This window comes from Ahaetulla prasina, chromosome 4 (assembly GCF_028640845.1).
Source record: "Ahaetulla prasina isolate Xishuangbanna chromosome 4, ASM2864084v1, whole genome shotgun sequence".
In the NCBI taxonomy this organism is placed as follows: Eukaryota; Metazoa; Chordata; class Lepidosauria; order Squamata; family Colubridae; genus Ahaetulla; species Ahaetulla prasina.
The window spans coordinates 12,281,304-12,302,938 of record NC_080542.1 but is presented as its reverse complement, the minus strand read 5'-3'; the positions used below and the strand labels follow the sequence as shown (position 1 = coordinate 12,302,938).

The following is a 21,635-nucleotide window of genomic DNA, read 5'->3' as shown; positions in this document are numbered from 1 at the left end:
GTAAAATTGGAAGTGTCTTGGCGACGTTTCGACAAAGTCTCATTCATCATCTTCAGGCTACAGCTTCGTGCTTCTGGGAGCAAACCCGAATAACCAAAGACCTACATACAAACACCCGCGAAAACCTCAGAAAACAAATATATATATATGTTTTCTGAGGTTTTTTGCTCCCAGAAGCACGAAGCTGAAGCCTGAAGATGACGAATGAGACTTCGTCGAAACGTCGCCAAGACACTTCCAATTTTACGCGGGAGAAAACCCGAATAACCAAAGACCTACATATATATATATATATGTATATATAAGAGCAGGGGTGGTGGGGGGCAGAGGTGTGTTTCAGCAGGTTCTGACCAGTTCTGGAGAACCGGTAGCGGAAATTTTGAGTAGTTCAGAGAACCGGTAAATACCACCTGCCCCCATCTATTCTCTGCCTCCCGAGTTTCAGCTGATCGGGAGGAAATGGGGATTTTGCAGTATCCTTCCCCTGCCACGCCCACCAAGCCATGTCACGCCCGCCAAGTCCCACCCACAGAACCAGTGGTAAAAATGTTTGAAACCCACCACTGTGAGGCGGGAGAGTTAGGGTCCTTCCAGTCCATTGCCAATGATCCCTTCCCTGCGATGGTGTGGAGCCCCCGGTCTTTCCCTGGACTTCAGTGGGAAGCCCAGCTGGCATGCTGGAGGGAAGTCCAGAAGGTCACCACGCACGTCAGACTGGTTCCCCGTTAAATTCCAGGGAAACATCGTCCACCCTGACTGGGGGCTCTAGCCCTGTTTGGGAAAGGAATATAAGCACAGAAAGAGAAAAGGATAAGCTGGGGTGAAATGCTCCTGATTCGGATCGGATCGCCTGATCCGGTAGCGATGGCGGCAGGTGGTTCGGAGAACCGGTAGCAAAAATCCCTGGCATGGGCGGGGGGAGACGCCATGCCTACCCAATCACCCGGTCGCCCACTTGCCCGCTTGCTGCTTCTTTCCGGATCACTCGTTTTTCTCGCCCAAATGGTAGGAATAGGTTGTTTAAAAAATGCTTTTAAAAGGTAAAAAAAAAAAAGGCTCTGATGATCACAGCTGAGCTGCATGATCATCGGAGCCTTTTTTTTTTTTTTTACTTTTAAAAGCATTTTTTACAACCTCTTCGGCCGGATAGTTTATAAAAAAATGCTTTTAAAAGTGAAAAAAAAGATCGCCGGCCACAGCTGATCACATACAACCCCCCCCCTTCCCGTGCACTGTTCTACTTACCCTAAGCCTCCTTTTGGCGTACACTGCCTCGGATTTGGTGCGTGGTGCACACCGCGCACGCGCAGCCAGCGAACCAGTGGTAAACCGGTTCAGATTTCACCACTGGGATAAGCGACTGGAATTAATGTTGCTCTTCACACCTCTTCATTTCCATCCTTGCGAGCAGCCTGGCTTTGAGCCTGTCCTCCTCAATGGCCAGCGGAAGTAGCTGACCTCCCTGATGTAGCCTCTGAATAACGGGACACAAGAAGCCCCACAGCCAGACCCCAGAAGGGTTGAATGAACGGGCGGCTCTCCTTCAAGGTGGGCACAGCAGCCCCCCCCGCCCCCGGGCTCCTCCAGAGAACCAGCAAACGCGTCCTCCCCTCTTCCCCAAATCCTTACTCGCAGCGTTGATTAGGAGCAGTGCCCCACCCAGAAGCAGAAGACTGCGGGATGCACCCCTATTCTCCTGGCATTGCTTCATCCAGACAGAGAGCCACGGGGAGAGGGAAGGTCCAGGAACTTCCCGACCAAGAAACAAGCACAGCCTTTCTTGCTGCTCAGCACCCGGGCAGGATTGAACGCCAAACAAAGATTGCCAGGGGGAATGGTGGCACTCAGCAATGCCACCCCAGCCTTCGATGCTGAGGGGGGCGAGGCCTGACACACCCAGAGGGCAGCATCGATGCCTGCCCTGCCATACAGGGGAACCCTGGCAAACGGTGGGGGGGAGGCGGGTTTGATCAAGGAATCACGGGGCAAAGGCGGAGGGTCAGTTGCTCCTGACCGGCGTGTGGCATGAGCTAGCATGCCCAGGGTAAATAACTTCGACAAAAGACCCTGGGCAAATATTTGCTGGTATACTTTTGAGCTCAGTTGGGCCCTTCCAGAAACCTGGGAGAAGCAGAGAGGGAACGAAGAGGTGGGGATGGGGGTTAGAAGAGAGCAGGGCTCTTGGGACAGGTGGGTCTTCAGCAACAGATCAGGCCAACCATTCCCACCAGCTGGTTGCAAAAGCCCCACTTGATGGATCTCTCGTCCCCTACAGCCCCCCCCCCTCCCACCATGCTGCTCTCGGTCACCTTGAGAGGCTCCAAACTGACAGGTGAGGGGCTCGTGGCTGTCGCGGGGTGTTCACAGCCCCAAGCGCTACTAACTAGGGCAGCACCGGTTAGGGTAGAAATACCTTTGCCCCATCTTCCACAGGGAGAAGCCTTTGTCTTGGCGTTCCCCTGACTCCAGGACTGGCCAATTGTCCTCCTCTGCTTTCTCACTGTCTGACTCTGCTGCCAGGTCCGCAGGCTGCTGGCGGACCACACCTGTGGGCCGGATTTTTTTTTTATTATTTGAATTTATATCCCGCCCCTCTCCGAAGACTCAGGGCGCCTTACATTGTGTTAAGCAATAGTCTTCATCCATTTGTATATTATATACAAAGTCAATTTTTATTGCCCCCAACAATCTGGGTCCTTATTTTACCTACCTTATAAAGGATGGAAGGCTGAGTCAACCTTGGGACTTGAACCTGCAGTAATTGCAAGCAGCTGTGTTAATAACAGACTGCATTAGTCTGTTGAGCCACCAGAGGCCCTTGGCCCCGGCTCTTGAGTTTGGCACCCCTGGCATAGAGACTTTAAGGACGTCTTCCCACAGAAAACGGAAAGATAAAAAAAGGAAGCCCAAGCAGTGGCGAAATCCAATTTTTTTTACTACCGGTAAAAAATGGTGGGCGTGGTGTGGCTTGGTGGGCGTGGCAGGGGAAGGATACTGCAAAATCCCCATTCCCTTCCTACTCCTGGGGGAAAGATACTGCAAAATCTCCATTCCCTCCCCACTCTGGGTCCAGCCAGAGGTGGTATTTCCCGGGTCTCCGAATTATTCAAAATTTCCGCTACCGGTTCTCCAGAACCTGTCAGAACCTGCTGGATTTCACCCCTGAGGCAAAGCTACAGAAAAAATAGCTCGATACGATTATAGGAAGGAAGAACACATGCCACTGACTACAAAACACAAAAAAGTTTTATTTACTCAAACACAAATTACAGTCCAGTTGACCACCTCTTCGCGGCAGGGAGAATCTATTTGTCCCGTGAGGGGGAGAACTTCGTGGTTTGAAAGGACCTCTTTATAAGATAATACTTATAAATCTTCGTGGCGTAACTCAGACTGTCCACTTTAAGCACCTGAAGGAGGAGAGAACAGAGTTTTAGTAGGGCGCCTAAAAGATGAGTCCATCCGTCAATCCACCTTTTCACGAAGCAGGAAAGCAAAAGATCTACGAAATAGCTTTCATTATTCAGAAGCCCTGTTCCGAATGTAAAGCAGACCAATTTTTCAGAGTTTTATCAAACATTTCACACATTCCAAATGCTCAAAGCAGGCAGATTTCAAATTTTAAAATCCTCTGTGCTTCGTTACGCTAAAGAACGAAATAAAATGAAGCTGCCCCACTGGAAGGAAGTTCAGGCAATATTGGGTGTTTGTTTTTTTCTTGTGTTGCCAAAAGGAAAGGAAATGACAGAGGATTATTCCCCATTTCCTAATCCTGAGTGCGAAACAGGAAAAGGAGCAAGTATTAAGAGGGCAGAATTGATTCGCAAAAATCGTTTTGGTTTCGGACTTCCCACGAATTGTGGTTTATTCATAAACCAAGATTTAAGAAACCCCATCTTAGTAAACTTTCTATGCCAGGCCTTCCCTTGACATGTTTCGGAAATGTTTTTAAATGCACGTTTGCAGCATTTTTGCTTTTAGATCTTTCAGGAGAACAATTGACTATGAATTTTGACAACCGATCTATTCTGGATTAAAAGAAGCGTATCATGGAGCAAGGACAGACAATCTTCCTATCAACTCATCATCTTTTAATGACCCCATAATCCCTTGCTGGTGGGGGGAAGTCTGGGCAACTGAATTTTTTTTTTATTTGCATTTATATCCCACCCTTCTCCGAAGACTCAGGGCGGCTTACACTGTATTAAGCAATAGTCTTCATCCATTTGTATATTATATACAAAGTCAACTTATTGCCCCCAACAATCTGGGTCCTCATTTTACCAACCTTATAAAGGATGGAAGGCTGAGTCAACCTTGGGCCTGGTGGGACTTGAACCTGCAGTAACTGCAAGCAGCTGCTGTTAATAACAGACTGCATTAGTCTGTTGAGCCACCAGAGGCCCTAGCAGTGAATGGAACTAGCAGAGTGTTTTACTGGCCGGATGCTTTTCCTGTTGCCAATGCGGAGTTTTGTTCAGTAGATATATTCTCACTGCACCCAGAGAGAGAAGTATCTGCCTCTACCTAGGATCGAACTCACAGCCTCCTGATTGTGAGGCGAGGGCTCCACCTCTAGGCCATTGTACCACTCCACAATCTTCCCGTCAACTTCGTTGAAACTTTGTCCATTTCACACGACCCCACAAAAGTCAAGCTTAAAAATACATTTCAAGTAAGTTCTTGCAGTTGTGCAGTTGCTATGCCATTTACAATACATTTCCATTATTTTACCGCATACTTGTAAATAAGTTAAGAATTTTACGTGGTAAATATAGCACATAAAATTGTATTTGGTTTGTCTGTGGATGGGGCTTATCCAGAAACACAGGTAGTCCTTAACAACTGCAATTGACCCCTGAAAATTATGTTGCTAAGTGAGACATTCGTTGAGTTTTGCCCCATTTTACGACCTTCCTTGCCACAGTTGTTAAGTGAATCACTGTTGTAACACGGCTGTTAAGCAAATCTGACTTCCTCATTGACTTTGCTTGTCAGAAGATCACAAAAGGGGATCACATCAGAGGTGGGTTTCAGCAGGTTCTAACCAGTTCTGGAGAACCGGTCGCAGAAATTCTGAGTAGTTCGGAGAACCGGTAGTAAAAATTCTGGCCCTGCCCCCATCTATTCTCTGCCTCCCAATTCCCAGCTGATTGGGAGGAAATGGGGATTTTGCAGTAGCCTTCCCCTGGAGTGGGGAGGGAATGGAGATTTTACAGTATCCTTCCCCTGCCATGTCCACCAAGCCATGCTACGCCCACCAAGCCACACCCACAGAACCGGTAGTAAAAAAAATTGAAACCCACCACTGGATCACATGACCCCAGGACCCTGCAACCATCGTAAGTGTGAGACAGTTGCCAAACATCTGAATTTCGATCACGTGACCATGGGGATGTTGCAATGGTCATAAGTGTGAGAAACAGTCATAAATCACCTTTTTCAGTTCCATTATAACTTTGAAGAGTCACTAAACAAACTGTTGTAAGTCAAGGACTACCTCTCTATATAAAAAGATAAAGGTTCTCCTCGCACATACATGCTAGTCATTCCCGACTCTAGGGGGCGGTGCTCATCTCTGTTTCAAAGCTGAAGAGCCAGCGCTGTCCGAAGACGTCTCCGTGGTCATGTGGCCGGCATGACTAAATGCCAAAGGCGCACCGAACGCTGTTACCTTCCCACCAGAGGCGGTCCCTATTTTTCTACTTGCATTTTTTACATGCTTTCGAACTGCTAGGTTGGCAGAAGCTGGGACAAGTCACAGGAGCTCACCCCTTCCGCGGCACTAGGGATTCAAACAGCTGAACTGCCGACCTTTTCGATCGACAAGTTCAGCGTCTTACCTACTAAGCCACCGCGTCCCTTACCTCTATATAGAATACCTCTTTATATAATATTTTTTTAAAGTATATATTCCATATATACTCATATATAAGCCCATCTGCTGTTACGCTGATTTTCAGATTTTTTAAAACCAAAATACCACACATACACAAAAAATCATCCATGGATTACCAATAGCTAAGCCAAATATGAAAATTAAAACATACAAACATTTTGAGAATAAACCTATTTATAAGTGGTGCATTTTTCACAGTATTTTGGTTAAAAAAAAATTACAGGGTTAGCTTATCTGTGGATGGGCTCATGCAGATAATCCTCAATTTATAACAGTTCATTTAGTGACCGTTCAAAGTTACAACAGCACTAAAAAAGCAACATGACCATTGTTGACACTTATTGTCAGACTATTCATTGGGAAGACATGGTAAGAAGGTCAGCCAATGAATAGGAATAGCAACTAAGTCAGCCAATTGAGAGCTGAGACAGACTGGAGCCAAGGTGTGTCTTAGTCTGCAGCTTCTGAGTCTGTGCAGAGAAAAGAGAAACTGAAACCAGTGTGTGTGTGAACTTGTCTGCTGATCTGAGCTGAAAGGAAACTGTTCTCTGTTGTTGGTATTGTATATATATATTCTTGTATATTAAAGAAGTTAATGAATCGAGCTGAATCAGTTCAACTGTGTGTGATTTGTTTTTTTGCAACAAATTCTGACACTTATGACCATTGCAGGAATCTCATGGTCACACGATCAAAATACAGATGCTTGGCAACTGACTCATATTTATGACAGTTGCAGTGTCCCGGGGTCATGTGCTCATTTTTTGTGACTCCTAACAAGCAAAGTCAATGGGGAAGACCGATTCACTTAACAACCGTGTTACTCACTTAACATATGCAGTGATTCACTTAACAAATATGGCAAGAAAAGTCATAAAATCAAGAAAATTCACTTAACAAATGTCTCACTTAGCAACCGAAATTTTGGGTTCACTTGCCGTTGTAAGTCAATAGCTGGATTTCCCCCAACCCCCCCATGTAGAAATCTCTTATGTTTGCTTAACATAATAAAAACTCTTATGTTTGCTTGTCTCAGTTTGTGACACTGTATCTTGGCTCCATCTTCGTTTTCTATTATTAAGATTTGAAAGGTTTTGCAGATCAACGTTTCCATGCCTCAAAATAAACAGAAAATAAAACCATCACAATATGTCACACAGGTCAAATATTTTGGTGTACAATTGCTGGCAGGTTCCCAAATTACGTGGGGCTCAGCAATTACGGTTGATAGGACTCAACCATTTTCATTAACAGATCCTGACGGTTTGCCTAGAACGGGGTGTCAAACGTAAGGTGCTTAAATCTGCAACGCGAGGCCTGCCTGGAATTAGCAAAGGACCAGCCAATGGTGCCTCTGGCAGCCAAAATGGGGTACAGGGGAGCTGTGTGTGGCTGCCGCGCAGCCCATTTTTGGCCTGGGCGGCATCCTGCAACACTTTGCCAGCCACAACAGTGTGTAGGGAGGCTGCATGTGGCCGACACGCGGCCCATTTTTGGCCTGGATGGCCTCCTGCAACACTGTTTGGCAGCAGTGACATGCACTTACCTTCGCTATTGGTTTGAGTGTGTGTGCGCGCGAGCATAGTGAGCATGCACAGTGTCAAAAACAGGATGTAATGATGTCCCGGCGGGTTCGCGCAATCCGGATAAATCCGGCCAGATTTCACCGCTCCTTTTTGGTCAGCAAAGTGTTGCAAGAGGCCATCCAGGCCAAGAATTGGCCGCGCGCCCCCGTACCCCGTTTTGGCTGGCAAAGTGCTGCAGAAGGCATCCATCCCGTCTCCCTCTCTCCCCGGCCAGCCCACGGAGAACTACAATGCTGATCCGGTCCACAAATAAATCCAGTTTGACACCCCTGGCCTAGAAACAATGCCAAATTGCACCGAACGACGAGGTGAGGCCTAGGATGCCCTTACCGGGTTTCGTGATGCGTTCCCAAACATTTGACACAGCAGTAGCGGGCGCCGCAAGACACACACGTGTAATTGGACGGGAAGCCGCACACCGTGCAGAAATGACGCTGCGGCAAATTGGACGGGGGCGCACACGCTGTCAGGTAGTTGGGCCCTTCGCTTGTGTTGAGGTTCTGCTGGAAGTCGAAAAGCGAAAGATACCGTCGGTTGGGGATCTTACCACCATGGATAGAGGACGATCTAACAGCATAAAAGAGTTGGAAGGGACCTTGGAGGTCTTCCAGTCTAACCCCCTGCTCAAGCAGGAGATCCTACACCACTTCAGACCAATTGTTGTCCAGTCTCTTCTTAAAAACCTCCGGTGATGGAGTACCCACAACTTCTGGAGGCAAAGTCGTTCCACTGGTTAATTGTTCTATTAGAAATTCCTCCTTAGTTCTAGGTTGCTTCTCTCCTTAATTAATTTCCATCCACTGCTTTTTTTTTTTTTAATTTACATTTATATCCCGCCCTTCTCCGAAGACTCAGGGCGGCTTACATTGTGTAAGGCAATAGTCTCATTCTATTTGTATTTTTATATACAAAGTCAACTTATTGCCCCCCCAACAATCTGGGTCCTCATTTTACCTACCTTATAAAGGATGGAAGGCTGAGTCAACCTTGGGCCTGGTGGGACTTGAACTTGCAATAATTGCAAGCAGCTGTGTTTAATAACAGGCTTCTTACAGCCTGAGCCACACCGCGGCCCTTTTTGTCCTACCGTCAGGTGTTTTGGAAAATAGGTGCTTTGTGGCAGCCCCTGAGATATTGGAACACCGTTATCATGTCACCCCCTAGTCCAGTTGTGAAATCCAAGTATTTTTACTACCAGTTCTGTGGGTGTGGCTTGGTGGGTGTGGCTTGGTGGGCGTGGAAGGGGAAGGATATTGCAAAATCTCCATTCCCACCCCACTCTGGGGCCAACCAGAGGTGGCATTTGCCGGTTCTCTGAACTGCTAAAAATTTTCGCTACTGGTTCTCCAGAACCTGTTAGAACCTGCTGGATTTCACCCCTTCCCTAGTCCTTCTTTTCATTAAACTAAAAAAGGTAAAGGTAAAGGTTCCCCTCGCACATGCGTGCTAGTCGTTGCCGACTCTAGGGGGCGCTGCTCATCTCCGTTTCAAAGCCGAAGAGCCAGCGCTGTCTGAAGACGTCTCCGTGGTCATGTGGCCGGCATGACTCAATGCCAAAGGCGCACGGAACGCTGTTACCTTCCCACCAAAGCTGGTCCCTATTTTTTCTACTTGCATTTTTATATGCTTTCAAAACTGCTAAGTTGGCAGAAGCTGGACAAGTAACGGGAGCTCACCCCGTTACACGGCAGCACTAGGGATTTGAACCGCCGAGCTGCCAACCTTTCGATCGACAAGCTCAACGTCCTAGCCCCTGAGCCACCACGTCCCCTTTCATTAAACTAGATCTATTCCTTGCAAGCGTTCTTTGTATGTTTTAGCTTCCAAATCAGCTGGTTGATCTTGGGCCAGTCACTTTCTCTCAGCTCTAGAAAGGAGATAAGGGCAAACCACTTCCGAACAATCTTGCCAGGAAAACCGTACAGACTTCTCCAGTCAGTCATCAGGAGTTTTGTTTTTTTTTAAAAAACTGACTTGAAGGCAAACATATATACTTAACTTTATATATTGGCTAAATGAGGACTATCTGTACTGAAATGAGCAACATTATAATAAGAAAAATTAAGAATAGAGATCCTCCCCCCCCCAATTTTTTGTTAGGAAAAAGAGAATAGCAGAGAAAGACCTGTTCTTCCAGCAATGCTTGAAAATTTTTACGGAACCGCAGCTTGAAATGGTCTCCGCGGGTTTTTTTCTTCTTTTTCCCTGAAAATAAAGAACAAAAAAAAGGGGAAAAAAACAAACAAACCACAAATTAGAGATGAAGGAAAATGCCTTTCCGCCTCAGGAGATTTTTGTGGCATTGAACACAACAATGAAGAAAGATTATGAATTTGGGATTTTGTTAATTTAGAATAGGGGTGGGGAAGCCCTGCTTTTCTAGGCAAATGTTGCATTTTGTGGGAGCTGTCACAAAATGGCCGTCCTGGTATGGGGATGGGCAGAAGAGAAGTAGGCGAAGCAAAAAAATAGTTTTCCTATGAAACTGAGGGAGACGAGGGTCCCAATGTCCAATCAAAAATTAGCTCTTTGCTCCCGACAAAGGGAGTTGTATGTCTCAAAAACCAAACTGGCAATGCTTAAAGGTAAAGGTAAAGGTTCCCCTCGCACATATGTGCTAGTCGTTCCCGACTCTAGGGACGGTGCTCATCTCCGTTTCAAAGCCGAAGAGCCAGCGCTGTCCGAAGACGACTCCATGGTCATGTGGCCAGCACGACTCAAGGGCAAAGGCACACGGAATGCTGTTACCTTCCCACCAAAGGTGGTCCCTATTTTTCTACTTGCATTTTTGATGTGCTTTCGAACTGCTAGGTTAGCAGAAGCTGGGACAAGTAACGGGAGCTCACCCCCTTCGTGGCACTAGGGATTCAAACTGCTGACCTTTCGATCGAAAGCTCAGCGCCTTAGCCACTGAGCCACTGCGTCCCTCTGGCAACGCTTAAAGAACTACAAACACACACACACACAAATCCCAAATGACAACGTACACATCCAGACGTGAAATACATTCTCCTCACATACAAACAAGGAACCTATCTAATGAGGGGATGAAAAAAAACCAAGAGGTAAAAAGAGACGGGACTTTAATGGCATGTTTGTAATAATAATAATAATAGTAGTAGTAGTAATATTTTAATTTGTATACCGCCCTTCTCCCGAAGGACTCAGGGCGGTTAACAGCCAAATAAAAACGACAGTCAATAAATACAATACAAATAAAACAATAACTAAAAAACTTATTCAAAATTTGGCCCAAATTTAAAATACATTTAAAACCCTAAAAAACCAATTAAAAATTAAAAACCCATAATAACATCTATAAATTCTAAGCCAGTCCTGCGCGGAAAAATAAGATACGAAAAATAGCCACCATCTTGACTTTTTTTGACACCTCTACTTGTTTGTGTATGCAAATGTTTGTGTATATTCTGGTATATTGTATTTACAGACACATAGAGACACACATATATATGCAGGTGCTCACACAAACAAACAGATGACAATCATGACAATACTCATCTATTGGCCAAGAAAGAAAAGGAAGTCAAATAATAAAGCTAAGGGAGAGTGAAATCAACAGGAAAAATGAAAACAAGGGAAAATCAAAAGAAAGTGAAATTCAAGGGAAAGTGAAATCATGAGAATGAAATCAGGGAAAGTGATATTGAAGGAAAGTGAAATCGGGGGAAAGGGAACTCAAAAGAAAGTGAAATCAAGGGAAAGTGAAATCAAGAGAATGAAATCAGGGAAAGTGATATTGAAGGAAAGTGAAATCGGGGGAAAGGGAACTCAAAAGAAAGTGAAATCAAGGGAAAGTAAAAATGAAATCAAAGAAAACTGAAATTGAGGGAAACTGAATGTCAGCTTTGGAAGCCATACTAGGCTTTTAAAGATGTCGGTTTCGGAGTCTTTTCTGCAGGAGGGGTTTTCTGGAACGCTGACACTGAAATCAAGGGAAAGTAAAATCACGAGAATTAAATCAGGGAAAAAGTGAAATTGAAGGAAAGTGAAATGAGGGAAAGTGAACTCAAAAGAGAGCGAAATCAAGGGAAAGTGAAAACAAGGGAAATTGAAATTGTGAGAGCAAGGAAATCAGGGAAAGTGAAATTGGGGAAAGTGAATTCAAAAGAGTGAAATCAAGGGAAAGTTAAATCGAATGAAAATGAAATTAAAGAAAACTGAAAGCAAGGGAAAGTATAATCAAGGGAATGTGAAATCATGGGAAAGTGAAGTGAAATCAAGGGAAAAGTAAAAAATGAAATCAAAGAAAAGTGAAATCGAGGGAAAGCGAAATCAAGGAAAAGTGAAATCATGAGAATTAAATCAGGGAAAGTGAAACTGAAGGAAATTGAAATTGGGGGAAAGTGAACGCAAAAGAAAGTGAAATTGAGTGAAAATAAAATGAAAGAAAAATGAAATCTAGGGAAAATGAAATCATATGAGATTTCACATGGGAAAGTGAAATTGAAGGAAGGTGAAATTGGGTAAAGTGAACACAAAAGTAAAATCAAGGGAAAGTGAAAACTGTCAGGCCTGGAAACCATACTAGGCCTTAGGTTTCCAGACGCTGCCACATTTCTCCCCTGAGGAAGTTTCAGTTTTGGAATAATGTCAGGGTTCCAGAAAAACCTCCTCTGCATGAAAGAAACTCGGAAGCCATTGTCGTGTCCCACTCCTCCGCTGACGGCCGGGTCAGGGAAATCCAAATCAGGCGTGCCTCTGCAGCTCTGCCAAAGTCTTAGCAAAGATCTCAAGGCAGGCAGGAGACCAGAAAGTGATTTCAGCAAGATATGTTTAGACTTTGCCTGACTCAGAGAATGCCAGAAAGCAGATCCTTTATATAGGCCATGAGGTGTGGCTCCATGACTCAGCACTTATCCAGGCCTGCCCCTCCCTTCCTTCTGTTGACGCCGCTTATCAATTCTCCTGAAGCGAGGATCACTCCAGTCTGCAGCTGTTGATAATTGACCTTCCTCAGGCTCACATGCTGTGGGGGAGGGGGAGGGGTCTAGTTGCTCCGTTTGCCTGGGCATGGAGCCAGGGCTGGGGGCTGGAGGCGCTTCTTCTTCCTCAGCCTGTCTGGGCATGGAGCCAGGGCTGGGGCCGGGAGGCATGCTAGGACACTCCTCAGTGTTCGGAAGCAGATAAGAAGGCCCCGGCTGCGGGGAAAGCGAACGAGGCACAACAGCCATTGTCTTTCAAAGTTCTTTACTAGCATAAGGAAACTGGCACACGATGAGTGAAATTCCAAAACTGAAACTTCCGGATTCTTTTCCCAGTTATACAAACCCCAAGAGTCCCACCCCACAAACCCCTTTGCCGGTCACATGGTCCAACGTTCTTCCATTTTATTTTATTTGAAACCTCTTCTTGCCACTCCTTCTGCAGATGCGAACACAATCCGACCTTGACCGCTTGAAGAATGTTAGCATACCCCTCAACCCCCCTTCTTCCCCTCAGGGGAGAAATGCGGCAGCATCTGGAAACCTAAGGCCTAGTATGGTTTCCAGGCCTGACAAAAACAAAAGAAAAATGAAACCAAGGGAAAGTGAAATCCAAGGGACCCCCAGCAGGAAACCTCACCTGTTTCAGCATCATCATCAAACTGAGGCAAGCGCTTCACCAGCTGTGGCATATTGGCATGAGGGTCATCCTGGAAATTGTCATTCTCCAGGGCCTCTAACTGGCGGTTGAGACGGCGCTGGCGGGTGGCCCGGTCTAAAATACGCCTCTGGCCAGGGTCCTGGGACCTTGCTGAGAGAGAAGAAAGACGGCGAGAGGCTGAAGTCAACCATGTTGCCTTCAAGGAGGTCGGTTGGCATCTGTCGACGGGGCAGCCTTCCCAGCTGGCAAAGGACACTTCCAATCTCCTAATTAGCACATGCTCCAATTACCCTTAAGCCAAGAGTAAGCAATTCATTTTGCCAAGGGGTCACATGAGAGATAGGGACTGTTGTAGAGGGCCGAAGCAATCGGGCTATACACTTATTTTACACTTGATTTCTAATTTCTGATTGACCTCATGTTGGCCAGACAGGGGCAGCCAAAGGGCTGGACATGGCCTCAGGGGCTATAACCGTGATCAGAAACCTATGACGGAGACATTTCTGCGGGCAAACGAGCCGTCGCCCTAGGGCAGCTCCACCGCGCCTCCAACCGGACAGCTGATTTTCAGGTCTCTGCCGCGTGTGCGAGAGATGTGAGTGCATGGCCATGCTGCCCCATTCTTCCCAGGAGTCTCCACGCAGATGCCAGGTAAGTACAGGGCTCGTGCGGAGGCTCTGCGAGCGTGAAAAACTGGCCTAGCGGAAGTCCAGAAACAGGCCATTTCCAGCCTCTGGAGGCTTCAGGTAGGCCCAAAACGGGACATGGGGGGGGTTTTGCCTGCGTGGGTGGGGCATATGTGCCTGCACAGGGCAGCGGGCTGTGCATGGGGGGGCATTGCATTATGGGTGTGGGCACACAGGTGGCGCTGTTGCGCGCACGCTTTTGACACCGGAGGAAAAAATGGTTAGCCATCACTGGCCTATAAAATGCCCTGATCTGCCTTAAGGATACACCCATCCCCTCTCCAATCACCTGAGATCATCCTGCCAACATCTGGCGGCAAAATAGCTGAAACTGCATCAGTTTCCCTGCCTGTTTTTCAAGACTGGCAGCAACGTTAAGGATGAGTACACCCGTTTGTATCCCAACCCCTTAAATCCCCCTCCCCCCAACCCCATCCTCACCCAAAAGGCCAATAAACAGCCCAAGATCCTTGTCCGCTTCTCAGCAATCCCACAATGTGGCATGTTTAATTTTGGTTTAAGGCAGGGGTCTCCAACCTTGGCAACTTGAAGACTTGTGGACTTCAACTCCCAGAGTTCCTCAGCCAGCTTTATAATAATAATCCTAATAGTCATAATAACAACAATCTGGGCTCTTTGTTGCTTTCTGAGCTTGGCTGTTTTCTTGTGTAGGAATTTAGCACCCACCCCCCTCCTAGAAGAATGAAATATTTTAGAAAATATTTAAAAAGGCAGAATATATTTCCCTGGATGAAAAATGGAGAAACATGTTTTAAAGACAAAGCAGCTTCCTGATTCCCCCCCCCCACCTTTGTCAATAGGTCAAAGGTAGAAACTCATTCTCCCCACCTTTGTCAATGGACAATTAAGGCTTCAGCCAAGCTCACTCAATCCCCCCACCTTTGTCAATGGACCATCATTTGCAACACAATAGAACAGAAACTCACCACATGGCAAGGCTCAGGCAAGCTTGAGGGACAACCTACAATGTTAGCTAAGACCCCTAGACCACCTGGGAGTTTGACAACCAATCAGGATACTCTTCCTGTGCCCCAGAAAGTTCAAAGCTCAGAAAAAGCATAAAGCCAGGGAGCACACAGGATCTCATCCCTTTTCTGTTCAGGATCTCAAGCCATGTGATCCTGGCCACCATTAAACCATCTTTCCAAGCAGCCTCCATGTTTCCAGTGTCTTTGTCCCCACTTGGAACTGAACCCAGATGGATATTGCTTCCAACACTTGCAAACTAGATAACATCATCAGTAATGAAATGTCTGCAAAAACAACAACAAAAAAAAAACAAACCAACCCACCAACAACCAAGCATAAATACAATTGAGAGAGTCCAGAGATATTTCACAAGAAGAGTCCTCCACTCCTCTGCTCGCAATAAAATACCTTATAGAATAGAATAGAATAGAATAGAATAGAATTTTATTGGCCAAGTGTGATTGGACACACAAGGAATTTGTCTTGGTGCATATGCTCTCAATGTACATAAAAGAAAAGATACGTTCATCAAGGTACAACATTTACAACACAATTGATGGTCAATATATCAATATAAATCATAAGGATTGCCAGCAACAAGTTATAGTCATACAGTCATAAGTGGAAAGAGATTGGTGATGGGAACTATGAAACGATTAATAGTAGTGCAGATTCAGTAAATAGTTTGACAGTGTTGAGGGAATTATTTGTTTAGCAGAGTGAAGGCCTTCGGGAAAAAACTATTCTTGTGTCTAGTTGTTCTGGTGTTCAGTGCTCTATAGCGTCGTTTTGAGGGTAGGAGTTGAAACAGTTTATGTCCAGGATGCGAGGGATCTGCAAATATTTTCACGGCCCTCTTCTTGATTCGTGCAGTATACAGTGGAAGGCAAGTTGGTAGCAATTATTTTTTCTGCAGTTCTAATTATCCTCTGAAGTCTGTGTTTTTCTTGTTGGGTTGCAGAACCGAACCAGACAGTTATAGAGGTGCCAATGACAGACTCAATAATTCCTCTGTAGAATTGGATCAGCAGCTCCTTGGGCAGTTTGAGCTTACTGAGTTGGCGCAGAAAGAACGTTCTTTGTTGTCCTTTTTTAATGATGTTTTTGATGTTAGCTGTCCATTAACTGTTGTATCATTAAGTGTTAAATTTGTACCCTATGACTATCATTAAGTGTTGTAAGTGTTGTACCTTGAAGAAGGTATATTTTCTTTTATGTACACTGAGAGCATATGCACCAAGACAAATTCCTTGTGTGTCCAATCACACTTGGCCAATAAATTCTATTCTATTCTATTCTATTCTATTCTATTCTATTCTATTCTATTCTATTCTATTCTATTCTATTCTATTCTAATTCTAATTCTAATTCTACTTAATTCTATTCTATTTAATTCTATTCTAATGCAATTCTATTCTAATTCTATTCTAATGCAATTCTATTCTATTCTATTCCAATTCTATTCTATTCCGAAGGCCATTCCGAAGGCTATTCCGAAGGCCATCACTCTGCTAAACAAATAATTCCATCAACACTGTCAAACTATTTACTGAATCTGCACTACTATTAATCTTCTCATAGTTCCCATCACCAATCTCTTTCCATTTATGACTGTATGACTATAACTTGTTGCTGGCAATCCTTATGATTTATATTGATATATTGACCATTGTTGTAAATGTTGTACCTTGATGAACGTATCTTTTCTTTTATGTACACTGAGAGCATATGCACCAAGACAAATTCCTTGTGTGTCCAATCACACTTGGCCAATAAAATTCTATTCTATTCTATTCCATAAACCTAACCTATGAATATGTTGTCCAAATGCCCCCTCCTGTGGCAGGGCAGATGATTTTCAGGTCCCTGAGCTTTATTCTTTCTCTTACAGGTAAATAAGCTGCTGCGCTGCACCAATAAGATATATCCTTTTATTTTCCTTTGCAAAAAAAAAAATTAAAATTAAAAATTAAAATAAAATGCCCCAGTCACCTTTTGCATCTACCAATAAGCCCCCCCCCGCTTTCCCCCCCCCTCCATACCAAAATACCTGAAATTTTCTTTTCCACCATTCTGCCAGCCAGGTAAGCTGTGGACGGTTTTCCTGATTTTAGGTATAAATCCGCTTCGTTTCTCTCCCTTCCGCCTTTCCAAGCTGCAAAAACAAAAACAAAACCACACCTTTGCCCCGCAAAAGGTGACAAGAGCAAAGCTGATCAGGCTTTGGCGGGATCTCAATGAAAAATGTGTATTTACTGCACATCTAAGGACGCCCCGTATAGCTGCGATCTGCAAACGATCGCCATTTAATTGGAGGGCTATGGACTTCCGCCTCTGCTGCCTGGACACGCCCACTAAGACGCGTCATCGAGTCTTGTCCTTGCTGAGAACGTTTGGTTTCAAGCAGAGGCGGGATTGGGCTCCCCTGGGTCCTACACTCCGCCGGGTTCCACATAGAATAGAAACAGACATAGTTAATGAAATGATTAATTGATTAAAATATTTGGATACCTATCAGATTGATAGAATGTAAAATTAGATAAATCAATGACACGCATGCGTTGGAATTGCACATAATCAACCAGCCGACACACTGTATTTGTATTGAAGATGTTTTTGGGTTTGTTTGTCTAAAAAAAAATTAAAAAATAAAAAGAAGAAATAGAATAGAAATAGAATTAATAAAATGATTGCGTCCGTGCAATATTGGAAGGAACATAACTTACCACCAGAGGGATTCATTATCCAGAAAATATTTGAATGTGCCGAAATGAATAAACTTAAAAATTAAAAGAAAAAGATGATTTGGAATATTATGTATTATGTATTAAGCGTAAGCATGAAATAACTATACAATATATAAGCATATATATGTATGAGTATGTAATAACTATATTAATTGGATATAATGAAAGGAAACAATAAGACAGGAATGGTAGGCACGTTTGTGCTCTTATGCACGCCCCTTACAGACCTCTTAGAAATGGGGTGAGGTCAATAGTAGACAGTTTTTGGTTGAAGCTTTAGGGATTTTGGGAAGAGACCACAGAGTCAGGTAGAAATTTTTAATTCTAAATTATTTTAATCGGGGTTATTATTTATAAATTTTAAGGGTTTTAAATTTGATTGTTTTAATTTCGGCCATTTATGAATTATGCTTGGTTTAAGTTCTTGTTTTAATTGTATATTGTGTTGTTTTTTATGACTTGGCTGTGCACCGCCCTGAGTCCTTCGGGAGAAGGGCGGTATAAAAATCTAATAAAATAAATAAAATAAATAAATAAAAAATAGTGCATTCCAAGCATTAACAATTCTGTTACAGAAGTCATATTTTCTGCAATCAAGATTGGAGCGGTTCACATTAAGCTTAAATCTATTGTGTGCTCGTGTATTGTTGCAATTGAAGCTGAAGTAGTCTTCGACAGGAAGGACATTGTAGCAGATGATTCTATGAGTTAAACTCAGGTGATGTCGAAAGCGGCGGAGTTCTAAATTTTCTAAGCCCAGGATTTCAAGTTTGATGGCATAAGGTATTTTGTTGTATTCATTAATTAAACATTGATTTTTAAAATTAAATTAATTAAACATTAATTACATTTATTAAACATTGAAGAATTAAACATTAAAGGATATTAATAACAGGGGTCTGGACTCTGGACTGGGTCTAAGCACCTCCCCCCAGCCGGAGCTGCCACGTGTGGAAATGCCCCGTAACCCTATATCCCCACGACCAAACTCCCCAAACACGGGTCTTTTCCAGCTCCTTTCCCTTTCTTTTCTTTTTTTCTCTCTCTCCCCCTCCCGCCCCTTTCTTCGGCTCGCTCGAACTTTCCAGATTCTTCATTGGCTTGCCAAGGGGTGTGAGGACGGGGTGGGGGGAAGTTCCCCCCCCTTCCGATTGGCCAATCTTTCTCGCGGGGTTGCGATTGGTTGGAAGCCCAGGCGTCGAATTCCCCATTGGGAAAAAAGAAAAAGAGAAAAAAGCGAGGCGTAAAATCAAAGAATGGAAGGCACGCGCGGGAGAAAGGGAAAGGACTTTCCCTTTTGGAACGTTGGTTTCCCCTTTGATCTCCCTTAGGCTTTGGAACGTTGGAAACCCTTTGATCTCCCTCCTTTGTGTGTCCAATCACACTTGGCCAATAAAAACTTCTATTCTATTCTATTCTATTCTATTCTATTCTATTCTATTCTATTCTATTCTATTCTTAGGCGGGGAGGTAGAACGGAGGTTTGCCGGTATTTGAGGGAAGGCGCATAGGATAATTCACAATTGGATAAAAGCCTTCCTGTCAAACAGACAACAAGTAGTCAAAATTGGCAACGCTATATCAAATCCTGTTCCTGTCAAAAGTGGCGTTCCCCAAGGTAGCGTTCTTGGACCAACACTCTTCATACTATACATAATTGATCTCTGTGACCTCATCTCAAGTTATTGTGTTCTCTTTGCTGACGATGTCAAACTATTTAATACCACTAATAATACTTCTACCCTTCAAGAAGACCTCGACTTAATTTCCAATTGGTCTAAAACTTGGCAACTCCAAATCTCAACCAGCAAATGCTCAGTCTTACATATTGGAAAAAAGAACCCTAAGGTCAAGTACAAACTTGATGGACATTACCTAACTGACGACCCCCACCCTGTCAAAGATCTTGGAGTTCTCTAGTGCTGCTACACAACACTAAAAGATGCCTATCGGTCTTTACCACGTGCAGCTGTAGGACACTCTGATCATTGCATGATTCACCTTGTACCTGCTTACAGGCAAAGACTTAAAGCCATAAAACCAATAATTAAATCAGTGAAAACCTGGACGGAGGAATCAGAATTAAAGCTACAGGCATGTTTTGACTGCACTGATTGGAATATTTTTAAAGATACCTCTGCAGACCTGGATGAACTCACAGATACTGTAACATCATATGTCAGCTTCTGTGAAGACCTATGTGTACCTACAAGGAACTTGCGAATACACAGTAATAACAAACCTTGGTTTACACCTAAACTTAAGCAGCTACGACATTCCAAAGAGGAAGCCTACAGAAAAGGTGATAAAATGCTGTACAATCAGGCCAGAAATGCACTAACAAGGGAGATAAGAGCAGCAAAAAGAAGCTACTCTGAAAAGCTAAAGAATCAATTTTCAGCAAATGAACCAGCAAACATGTGGAAAACTCTTAAAAATATCACCGGCTATGGCAAACCTCCTTCCCAGGCTGAAGGTAATCAACAACTGGCAGATGACCTGAATGAGTTTTACTGCAGGTTTGAAAGGAAACTACAGCCACCTATCTCCACAACCCCCATCTCAGACACACCAACAACAGCCAAGCCTCCTACAACTGACCCCATTTCATTGGGTTCACAACCCCTAGTGATCACAGAAAAGGAAGTGCAGGACCTATTTCACAGACAAAAGCCAGGAAAAGCTCCAGGCCCAGACAAGATAACTCCTTCTTGCTTAAAAGTCTGTGCTGACCAATTGGCCCCCATCTTCACCCATATTTTCAATAAATCACTAGAGATGTGCTATGTTCCTTCTTGCTTCAATCGCCTACCATCATCCCAGTGCCAAGAAGCCCACCATCAAGGAACTGAATGACTACAGACCAGTTGCTCTAACATCTGTAGTCATGAAAACCTTTGAAAGGCTAGTGCTTTCCTACCTGAAATCCATCACGGATCCGCTGTTAGACCCCTTGCAATTTGCATACCGAGCAAATAGATCAACAGATGATGCTGTTAATATGGCTCTGCACTACATCCTACAACATCTTGAGTCTCCAAAGACCTATGCAAGGGTCCTTTTTGTAGACTTTAGTTCAGCATTCAATACCATCATTCCAGACATTCTTCTAACTAAGCTAAACCAGCTACAGGTACCGGAACAGACTTGTAAGTGGATCACAAGCTTCCTAACAAACAGGAAGCAGCAGGTGAAGCTAAGCAAGATCACATCAAATACCTGTACAATTAGCACAGGGGGCCCCCAAGGCTGTGTGCTCTCCCCACTTCTCTTCTCTCTGTATACCAATGACTGCATCTCCAATGATCCATTTGTTAAGCTACTGAAGTTCGCAGATGACACAACAGTGATTGGTCTCATTCGAGACAATGACGAATCCGCATATAGACGAGAGGTCGAACGACTAGCCTTGTGGTGCAACCAAAACAATCTGGAACTGAACACACTCAAAACCGTAGAAATGGTGGTAGACTTTAGGAAAAACCCTTCCATACTTCCACCTCTCACAATACTTGACAACACAGTATCAACAGTAGAAACCTTCAAATTTCTGGGTTCTATCATATCGCAAGATCTCAAATGGACAGCCAACATCAAAACATCATTAAAAAGGACAACAAAGAATGTTCTTTCTGCGCCAACTCAGTAAGCTCAAACTGCCCAAGGAGCTGCTGATCCAATTCTACAGAGGAATTATTGAGTCTGTCATTTGCACCTCTATAACTGTCTGGTTCGGTTCTGCAACCCAACAAGAAAACACAGACTTCAGAGGATAATTAGAACTGCAGAAAAATAATTGCTACCAACTTGCCTTCCATTGAGGACCTGTATACTGCACGAATCAAGAAGAGGGCCGTGAAAATATTTGCAGATCCCTCGCATCCTGGACATAAACTGTTTCAACTCCTACCCTCAAAACGACGCTATAGAGCACTGCACACCAGAACAACTAGACACAAGAACAGTTTTTTCCCGAAGGCCATCACTCTGCTAAACAAATAATTCCCTCAACACTGTCAGACTATTTACTGAATCTGCACTACTATTAATCGTTTCATAGTTCCCATCACCAATCTCTTTCCACTTATGACTGTATGACTATAACTTGTTGCTGGCAATCCTT

General features: G+C 44.2%; 1 protein-coding gene across 3 annotated transcripts; it reads right to left on the bottom strand.

The window, feature by feature from the left end:
- Positions 1–3,228: 3,228 nt before the first annotated feature.
- On the bottom strand, positions 3,229–17,106 carry ZNHIT1 (zinc finger HIT-type containing 1). 3 transcript variants are annotated; one of them, XM_058183205.1, is made up of 5 exons: positions 16,816–17,106; positions 13,069–13,239; positions 9,611–9,690; positions 7,816–7,988; positions 3,229–3,410 (listed from the first exon to the last, which is right to left on the bottom strand). In XM_058183205.1, the coding sequence occupies exons 1-5, from the start codon at positions 16,835–16,837 to the stop codon at positions 3,389–3,391; spliced, it is 468 nt and encodes a 155-aa protein (XP_058039188.1). In that variant the 5' UTR covers positions 16,838–17,106; the 3' UTR covers positions 3,229–3,388. The 3 variants fall into 3 exon arrangements, with proteins under 3 accessions (XP_058039188.1, XP_058039189.1, XP_058039190.1); XM_058183206.1 differs by having other exon boundaries at positions 7,816–7,985; XM_058183207.1 differs by lacking the exon at positions 7,816–7,988.
- Positions 17,107–21,635: the final 4,529 nt, after the last annotated feature.